Source organism: Cariama cristata, unplaced genomic scaffold, assembly GCF_000690535.1.
Source record: "Cariama cristata isolate BGI_N322 unplaced genomic scaffold, ASM69053v1 scaffold4192, whole genome shotgun sequence".
Classification (NCBI taxonomy): domain Eukaryota; kingdom Metazoa; phylum Chordata; class Aves; order Cariamiformes; family Cariamidae; genus Cariama; species Cariama cristata.
Genome location: NW_009603105.1, coordinates 292 through 10,742, shown reverse-complemented (window position 1 = coordinate 10,742; position 10,451 = coordinate 292). Strand labels below are relative to the sequence as shown.

At 46.6% G+C, this 10,451-nt stretch overlaps 1 protein-coding gene across 1 annotated transcript; it reads right to left on the bottom strand.

Annotated features, from left to right (window-relative positions):
• Positions 1-1,778: 1,778 nt before the first annotated feature.
• On the bottom strand, positions 1,779-10,271 carry LOC104157627 ([Protein ADP-ribosylarginine] hydrolase-like). Its single transcript, XM_009695039.1, is given in 4 exon segments — positions 1,779-2,166; positions 2,921-3,045; positions 3,048-3,301; positions 9,930-10,271. Coding segments are annotated over 4 exon segments (1,065 nt in total). The 5' UTR covers positions 10,228-10,271.
• Positions 10,272-10,451: the final 180 nt, after the last annotated feature.

Here is a 10,451-nt window from a genome sequence, read left to right as displayed (position 1 = left end):
CAGCCTGTCTGCCCCAGAGCAGGGCTCTCCTGGAGGGCTGTCCCATGGCCCCGTCCCCCTGGCCAGAACGGGTCCCTTCCCAGCCTGTGGTTCCTGCACCGAGCCCAGGCTTTCCCGGGACGCAGCGCCCGCGGTGGTCCCTTGAATGTACCTTGCCGGTGACATTTCTCTGTTGCTCTGGCAGTGTGTTGCCCAGTCTCAAACTTCTCTCTGTTTTTATAAGGCAGACTCTTCCTGTAACGAGTTTTAACATGAAGCTTTTCAAACCACTCTCTCTGCTGTAACTTTCTGTAACGAACCCAAGGAGAGAGATACCCTATCCATGCATGAGGTGGAAAAATGTTTGGGATTTTTTTTTAAAAAAAAAAAAAAGAACAAAACAACTTTGTACTATGTTGCACTAAAACATGTTTTATACAACACACCAGAGAGATGTAGTAAACTGTGTTGAAATTGTGAATCCTATTGCTGCTGGTTTTTGTCAGATTTAGGCTTTCATTATGCCTTTATGCTCACTCCCTGCGTAAAGCTGTGCTGACCTCTCCTTTTTAGGCAGCCTCTCCCTCTCCCACCACCCCATTCCCTGATACATTAACTCACCTCCCACCCCACTAGCGCAGCTCCTCTCTTGCAGGTTGGAGCTTGCAGACACCTCGCACCCTCTGGCTCTTCATACTTCTCCCTTCCATCTCTTAATTCATCCCATAATAGAATATAACATTTAATAGAGGCATGTCAGGTCTGTTTATTGAATGGGATACAGCATTGTTGAAATGGCTCTGAAAATAGTAAGTATTTTGCTGTGTCACAGTCTGGACTTGAAGAAAAAAATGGGTTTTTTTAATAGAATTAGCCATAGGAAATGTTAAGCAAATAATCTTTAGTAACCTTGATGTAAACAAAAGACTATAGTTCACTACAGAAGTTGCTCAAGTTGATGTAAAATGCAACCTGTTAATTCTTATTACACACTTTTACCTTCAGTAAGGGTCAGTAGGCTTGAACTCCCACATTAACTGAAGTAGGCAAGTAGTGCGATACATTCTTACCTGTATAGCGAAAGTGCTGTGAAGTTGTGCAAAATGCACTGCTGACACAGCTGCAAGGCTGCATTTGCCGCCCCCCCCCTCCTTCATTTAAAACAAAAAACATCCTCTGCTAAAATAATTGTATGTGAAAATTCTGTTGTCCCCAGGCACAACTGCCTGTTTGCCCCCCGCCCCGCTCCCCCCAGTAGGTTGTCTTGGGCTGCATCTGCTATAGTTTCTGTCCTAAGGAGCAGAGGTTTTAGCTCTACAGATGCTCAGTGCTAGATGGCAAGTGGTGTCCCCGGCACTCCCCGTTGACAGTTTGCTGGGCGGCATCTCTGCCAGCCCATGTATGCTCCCTGCAGTCAGGGATGCATCCCTGACCCCCTCTGGCATGCTGCTATGGGCAGGACCCTGGTTTGGGGCAGCTTGAGTCAGTTTTGCTGCCTGTCCTGCTGCTGGAGCATGGCTAGCAGTGCTGCAGCAGCTGCTGCTGCTCCCCTTGAGGACCGGACGATGTGCAGCCACCACGCAGCAGAGGAGGGATGTCTCGGGGCTTGGCACACCTTGTAACTGCTTCCCACCAGCTCCAAGCTGCTAGCTCCGAAATGGCCTCTCCAACAGACACAAACAGAAAAAGCAGGCCTGGCTCTGGCCTTTAAGCAACCTTTAAGCCAGCGGGTTTGCAAAATCTTAAGGGGCAGCAGGTGGGGTAAGCATACCCCTGGGGGGCCCTGCCGCCCCCCCCACCTAGGTGATGTGGTACAAGTCCTTGGCCACCTGTTCCAGGCGGTCCCTGTACTCCAAGTGGGCATAGAGGGAGGTGTGGACCCCCTGGAAGCCATGCATGGCCCCCCACCAGCAGGCTGCGATGGCAGCGGTGGAGTCGCTGTCACCCCCATGGAAGAAAGCCCGGTGAGCCAGCTCTGCCCAGGAGTCCCCTGCACCCAGCAGCGCGTCGTAAGCGATCATGGGGGCATCGTGCCCGCTGCTGCCCCCCCAGCCGTCGTAGCTGAGGGAGGTGTAGAAGGAGTCTCTCTCTTCCACGCCATACTTGGAGGGGAAGGTAGGCAGTGAGACCCCATCCGATATGCCTCTCTCTGCCAGGTATTTTTTCCATTGTTCTTCAAAGTAATGCCTGCAAAACAGGGGAGGGGATGGAGGGGCTGTAAGAGCCGTCCCACGGCAGAAGCACATACCCAAGCTCCCCGCCTGCGTGCCAGGCAGCAGCTGAAAACGTGGTACATCAAGAGCCCAGGAGCGTTGGCTCGGCAAAGAGGCAGGCATCCCCCATTTGTCAAACTAGGGACATGATTTACAGTAAGAGGCACAAGTAGATGTTTCAGTGAGTTAATTTCCCCTCCCTCCAGCCACATGGGAGAAGGCAGCCCAGCACCTGCTGCTGTCGTGCTGCACAGGATTCAAAGGCTCAGAGTGAGAACTGAGTCATCCTCCCAAATTCAGAGTACCTCTACCCCTGTCTGTGTGTGCCCCTGTGGACAGAGCCGCACTGAATCTGCAGTCAGATTTCGTTGTAACTTTCAAACTGAGCTCAGCTCTAAGCCGGGTGCTGTTCCCCAGCCCTGCTTCCCATCTTTCATCAGATAAGAGCTGCTTGAGATGACAAGTCTAGCTACTTCATACTGGATCCAAAAAATGTCACAAGTACGACCCAAACATAATCTGCCTTTTTTTTTTTTAAAACTAAGTTAGAGGTATTTTTCCTCTGAGGGACTTCAGAGACTTTCTGAATCGATTCGATCCCATGGCAGACATGTGCTGCTCTAGGATTTTACCATAATGTGATTACTGAAGCTTAAGTATAAACAGAGCTCACCCTCTCATACGTGAGGTTTATTTTAACAAAACCCGGTGCTCGGAGCACAGCTTACCATTGCCCCATGTTCTCCTCCACAAAGAAGCCGGTGTCCCGCACGTAGGCTTTTGCCCGTGGCAGCACCTCCAGCAGCCCCTTCCCCCAGGCCGCCGCCCCTCCCCCGGGGTGGGGGACGCCGCGCCGTTCACGGCAAAAGCTGTGAAGAGGGACGAAGCCAAGGACCCCAGGTAGCCGGTGGGGTGGTGGTGGGTCATTCGGCCGCTCTCGATGCTGACTTGCACCAGGGTGTCCAGCTCAGCGGGGTGGCAGAAACGCAGCCCAATGCACATGGAGCGCATGGCAGCCCCGCAGCCTCCTGCCCGGGGGCTGAACGGGATCCTCCAGCCGTCCGGCCGCCCCGGATCCAGCTTCAGTGCGTTCGCCTCACACGTGGCACCTGGACAGGAGCAGCAGATAACAAAAAAGAACAGAAAGAAAGAGAAACGCAGATCAGTAGGACTGAGAGAAGACAGGCAAGGTAGTAGGGAAGGAAGTATTACGCTGTGTTAAGGGATTCGAGCTTCCCCTTAAAAACATCTCCTCACGTATGTATCCTCCTTTAAATTGCTGCTGCATCCTGCATGCTCCCAAGCAGACCTGATAATTCCTGTTTATCAAAATAATTAAAAAGTCTAGGGGGGCAAGAAATATTCCACTGCTGATTTATTTACATTGTTTATATTTCATGTTATTTATTTAATAACTTCTCTATAAAATATATATACTATATAAGGTATATCACGTACACATATATCTAGATAGATACATATAAACAGAAACAGAAAGGAGGTTTGGAGGATCCCTGACACAAGGCAAGGCTAAGTACCTCTGCTTTTTTAGTTGTTTAGCCTCTTTACAAGGTCTTTTAAAGGCAGAGACCCCCCACAGTCCCCAGGAATCTTTACCATTGCCTCACTGATAGGAAATGTTTTCCAGATCTCCGTTGCTGCAGTTTAAGTTTGTCGGAAAGAGATGAATGTAATATCTCCCTCACCACAACATGGTCTGGATAACTGGCTTTACTCTACTCCTCTTCAATAAGCTGAAAGAATGACTGTACTAGGTGAGACCAAAGGTTTGCCCAGCCCACTAGCTCGTCTCTAAACACAGTCACTAACAGGTAACTGTGGAAAGGATAAAAAAAAATGAGGCAAGTACAATGTTTCCCCAAGAAGACCCACCTGGCTTCCAGCAGAGAGGCACAGCCTGCTTGAGTCAAAAGATGGATCCAAAGTGGTGCATTCAGTAACGCCTAGCAGACCTAGCCACCATGAACTGGTCTCCTCAGCTTGAACCCATGCATGCCCTCAGACTCCTTTAACATCCCATGGTAAGCAGAACCATGATTTTGTTAATGCAAAGCATTTCCTTTTGTTTTAAACTGCCATTTGACAATTTCCTTAAATTCCCCTCTGATTCTTATATTACAAGAAATAATGACTTCTCATGGTCTACACTATTCAAGATTGTATATACTTTGTCTCTCCTCCTGAGTTTTCTCCTGCTCCAAGCTGACACCCCAGTCCAATTTTGCCTCTCTTCTGGTGGGAAGCCACACCATAACTCCTCCTTGCCTACCTCCATATCTTCCATAGTGCTGCTATTTACTTTTTAAAGAAATTACTCCAATTCTTCCAGTGATGCTGCTACAGAAACTCACCTGTTAGTCCAGCACATTCATAGGATAAAGCCATCTGCACAAACACATCCAAATTTCTCAGCCAAGGCAGCTTCCCCGGCCAAGACCATGAAACATGTTTTGAGCTAAGCCCAAATGTTTGTGTGCAAGGAAGAGGAAACAGGTTTGAAACATTAAATTATCTTTGATTCTCTTCTACCTTGCCTTTTTCTCCTAGTCCTCTCTTCTGGCCAAATCTGAAATACCTCTTTTCCAGCAGAAAGGTAAGTCAAGGGCAGGTTTCAAGCAGCTTCATTTAAGTTTTAATGAGTTGGACAATGGCAAAAGCAGACTCAAAGGACTAGTCTTCCCCTAACCACAGCGTGCCCAGTCCTCTCTCAGCCACCTAGGGTAACAGCAGCAGTTGACATGCTCACATACCCAAAATTAGACCGTTGCCCCTGTACTTTGCTGCCTACCTCGGACAGGTAGCTGATAAACTTGCAGGTCCTTTGTTACTTTGAAAGTCAAACTAAATAGAACACAGTAGCAAGGAAGAAGCCCGGTCAAGAAACTTCATCTAACTCTACAATTCAATTACCTTTGGTGCAATTCAGTCATCATGATCTCAGACCTTGCTAATCACAGCGAGGTACGGCACTAAGTACTCTGCACAGCTCTTCACTTCTGCACTTCCATGTATACGCTTGGCAGTAGGATTTGGTATATGGCAGTCTATTTTACCTGCACATAGCATTTACAGCACCCTTGTAACTGAAATACCTCCATATCCAAGCACAGCTTTAAGATTGACTTCTCGACATATGCTAAAAATAAATAATGGCTGGCCACTGTCAGGCATAAGGTCACATGCTGGTCTAAGTTTCTTTAGCATCTCTCTTTTCCAACAGTGGTGTTACATTATAGGCTTATTAGATAAGCACAGGATACAGCCCTCTGTGCAGTGTGAATGGGTGGACCAGCTTCCCGTGAACGGTTGTCTCAAACTGGAAAAGCAGCTCGGTCCTGCGGCTGTCAGGCTATTTGCCCTGCAAGCCTGTCAAGTGAAACCAACTTTGAGAATGGAAATGGCCTATGCAAGTCTCCTCGATAGGAAAAACCAGGTTGCCGATCAGCACAGCCCACAATGTCAGGCCACTTTAGCTCTGCCCACAGCCTGACCCAGGCACAAACCAGACCCACTATTTCACCAGCCTCATCCGTGCCTGCTGTGCCAGCACATCAGCCTCTCGCGTGATGCCACCGGCACACCCTTCCCAGTAGATGAGACTGGCCGGTTTTGCGGTGCCACATGGCCAGCCAACCCCTGGATCAGTCCAGATGTTCCTTACACATCCTTCTCCCTGGTGACTTACAGATTGAAAATTGCAGGACCATGTTTCTCTGCTGGAAGAAGCAATAGGCAGCATTTGGTATGGGCAGTGCTGGGCTCTGCCGGGACTGATGGCCACCAACCTCTAACTGAACTGCCTGGGACTTTGGTTTTGTGATGTCTCAAAGTGGGAACATGTTCAGGCCTCTAAATCTGCTTTTCATGTAGTTTATTAATTCAGTGCTGGCTGCTACAGATCAAAATCCTTAAGAGGGATATTAGTATAATTTCCAACTTTATGATGATTAACAGAAAATTTAGGCATTTTTTCACAAATCTGTACTGAGCCTTGCATTTATGACCTATAACAGGACATTAAAAAGAACCTGTCAAACAAAGCCACATTTTTAAAAAGCTGTACCAGCTACCGTATTTGTATGTTCCCGGTAAAACAGACCTTTTGCCAGGAAGACAAGGGGAAGGGGAGAGAGCAAAGGGACTAGGGTAGCTCACAATCAAAATCTGCATAACAAAAGCAAAACGAACTCTAATCTTGCTGGAACTGCGAGAAAAACATTTCTTCAGGACATGTTTGGGCAGGTTGAAACCAGGCATCTCAGTCCTTGATAAAAAGTGAGATTGTTCTTGCATTAACTGTAGTCAAAAGAAAATGAGGAAGATGACAAGGCTTAAACTGTAAAGAAAGACTGCTTATTTTGCAATACAATTTACTTGCAGCTTTAAGCCTGTGCATATTACTTTAGGAGATGACCACTGATAACCTGCAAATGGAAAAATTGTGTAAAACAAACCAGTATACAACAGCTAAGACTCCTGTGATTTATGAAGTATTACAAGTATTATCCTCATGCTTTTAAACAGTTAAAATATTAAAACATTTGAAAGCCGATTTAGGAAGACTAAGCTGAAATCACATTGTCAGGTCTTTCTTAAAAAACAGGTTTAAAAAAAACCAAAACTGCTGTAGGAGTTTTTGAATCAGGAAACTTTTCTTTGGAAATCCACCAAATCCTGGTTAGGAATCCCTTGTACTAACAGTAAGAAACTAAAAGTAACCTGAGGAGGGTACTGATCTAAGGAAAGAAGAAATACAAGCAAAAAGCAGCGTGTGAAGAAAGACAACCTCAAAAAGTTTCAAGTACAACTGGACGCTATTTCTGGAATAGGCTTCCTTTCCACTTATTTAGACTCTTCATGAGCACAAACAATAACAGTTGTTTGGGGTTGACCAGTACATATAAAAAAGGCAAGTTAAAACAACCACATAGTGGTAAATAATTCCACAGGGAGAGGACTTGGACCAAAAGAGCAGAAGGTTTCCTGGAGAGCTGTGGAGGCAGATGTAGTTGTACCATGAAAAAAGAAGTATGTCCATGCTTGTGTCGCTTAATTCATTGCTTCATTATCTGCAAAGAACAATGAATCTGGGGCTGCAGCACATCACAAATAGCAATAATGGATGTAGGGATTAAGTTGCCCTTGAATTAAGACAGTGAGTTCTCTCCTGGGGCTGCATACTTGAGGGACCCTGCCGTGGCTGTCTGATGACTCATAATGTTGCGAGAATCCCTTTGTTACTGCAGGTTTTCCGTTTTCAGGTCTGGACTCCTGTGTGTGGGCGAGCAATGTGACTTCCCCCCACTGTTCTGGGGCAATCTCTTCTCTGTTGGGTGAAAGTTGCAGCAGCAATTTGCCATTCTCAGCCTTAAGGGCTGCAATTCCCCGGTGAGTACATACTTTGGCCAGAACAGCATCACCTTGGGTTATGTTCTCAGTTAAAATCCATTTACATTGAACTGCCGAAAGAAGTTACTGACACACAACTTCTGTCATTAGGATTTATCAATATGGCATGGAGACTCCAGACTGCAGATAGCTTTTCAAGATATGAATTAGGTATTCCCTTTGGTAGTACAGGGGTTAGGATTTAAGCTCTCAGAGCTGAGTGCCTGTCCTGTGGCTGCAGCAGGAGCACTCCAGAACGCTATTGCAACAACATTGCCAACAGACTTCCATTTTTTTCCATGTTGCTTTCCCCACTTCTCACAAAATTTTACGAGGTTAAGTGTCCATGGACCCACTAAAGAAGCTGCATTTCTTTGTTTAGCTAGATAACCCAACCTTTCCTTGTCAATCCGATTAGCATCCATAGCAAATTTACTTTGAAATTCTTCACTTCCAAATGGGAACTGCTGTTGGGCACATTGCAGCTGTTACTCACGGAAGGACTGCAGCAGCCGTGCTATTATCCTTAGCCATTAATTACTAACATTTAAATTTTAGGTTCTCCTTTTCATCTCAGGTTTTAGTCACCAAGCTTAGATAACGGAGGCAAAAATAGCTTCCAGGTGCTGTCTCACTGCCAGCTGTGGTTAGTCCACCTTGGCAGACCCCATCAGCTGGGGGAATCACAATATTGCCAAAACAGCAGTGAGTCTCTTGGAAGTTTAAGCTGTTGACTCCCGCTATCGTGGCAAGCATCATTACCCCTTCCTAAATATTTTATTAATTAGGCTACTCCAACAACTGAGACTATCTGTGTTAAAGAAAACTGATAGTTTAGTTCTTTACACGAGGGTAGGAGCTCACTGTGGAAATGTAAGCAGAATAAATTCCTGCTCGAGTTTCCAACCTGGTTTACCTTGGAAATGCACAGCTCTGTCGCACTACGCTCAGTGGCCCTAAGAGAGCAATGCAGAATTTGGCCTTTCCCACGTTTAATGTCAAGCCAGAACATTCTTGCTATTTTCTGGCCACTCCAAATAGGCATGTCTAGCCAATTTCTTTTCAAAGCATAAACTTTGCATAGGATTGCTGAATTTGAGTGTTTCCTGGATACTTCACACTGCCTGCACTAGTCAAATTAGAGGCTCAGCCTCAGTAGCCCAGATTTAAGTTTAACTCAAGAATCCAGAAAAGGCTGGGCCATGAGCACAGAGACAGATGGAGTCCTCGGGGAAGAGTTGGGTCAGCAGGCCTAGGTGAACTAGGAACTATCAGAATACGTTGTATACGGCTTGGCTACTGCAGCCTGTCAAGGTACCCTTCCTGAATACTGCCACACGCTGCCAGACGCTGCTGCCTGCGACCCAAACTTGGCACCATTGTGCCTATGCAGAGAAAAGAGGAATGATGGAAATACAGGGTTCAGAAAAGACGACTGTGGCCTGACTGTCCTGTGGCAGAAAGCAGACATGCGGAGATAGCCAAAAGTAGACTTCAGGTTTAATAAACTTAACTATTCCAAGCAAGGATCTTTGTGCCTTTAAATCACAGAATCATATCATAGAATCATAGAATGGTTTGGGTTGGAAGGGACCTTACAGATCAACTAGTTCCAACCCCGCTGCCATGGGCAGGAACACCTTCCACCAGACCAGGTTGCTCAAAGCCCCATCCAACCTGGCCTTGAACACTTCCAGGGATGGGGCATCCACAGCTTCTCTGGGCAACCTGTTCCAGTGCCTCACCACCCTCACCGGGAAGAATTTCTTCCTAACATCTAATCTAAATCTTCTCTCTTCCAGTTTAAAGCCATTGCCCCTTGTCCTATCGCTACATGCCCTTATATGAAATATTTTTTATGTGTAATTTATTGTATTTATTACAAGAAGTTCTATATTAATCCTTTGTGTAAATGTGTTACTTTAACACACCATCTCAGGGTGTCCATTATACATGGCTGAATTTGTGGTTTTCATCCACTGAGTGTTGGAAAAGACACATCCCCGGCACAAAAGCCAGCATCCTCCCCCTGAGTTCAAGGCTAGGCCTCAAACACACCTGTGAGAATGTTTTGTAAATGTGGGCAAAACAATATCTTTTTCATCTAGTTCAGAGAAGCCCAAACCACTCCACCTTGCCTTATTTCTGTTCTCTTCAGTTTGTCCTGAAACAGGTACCGAGTGTGGAAAACTTGTCTTTACACAAAATACAGTTAATGCTATAAACAGCCAAAGCAGAACCAGGGCCAGCCTCAGCTCCAAGCTGCAGGAAAGGGAGAGACGTTAGTGAGAGGACAGCCCTGCTCAGACAGTATTATGGAGGGGTTACCTGGAGCTCTGCCATTCATGTCGTTCATGCACTCCTTGTAGTTCTTTGCAATCAGAGAATAGAGATGTGCTAAACTTGGGTTTTTCCCAGCAGCTACCAGGGCTTCAGCCGTGGCCAAGTGCATCACTGTATCATCGCTGACTTTCCAACCCTGGAGGCTGAAGTTGCCGAGTCCCCCCATCTCCGCCAGCTCTTTGTGGATGGCTGGGCCACTCTGCATGAACTCCCATCGCCCATTATAATAGCCCAGCGTGTCACCAACTGCGCTCAGCACCATCGACGCCACATAGTTTTCCATCGCCTTAGGACATGATTTTTGCCCCAGGACTGCTTCAATGCAGAAGACACTATGAAAAAAAAAGAGGGAAATTGAAAGTAAAATCTTTCCCAGTTCAGTACGAGCCTCTACTTCTAAGCTCCAGCAGGCTGGATACCTGGCCTAGCACCTGTGTCTCCCTCAGAGGTCGTATTTTGTCAAAGCACATGCTTCCCCGTGGGCCTCTGGCCACATGCACCCACCCG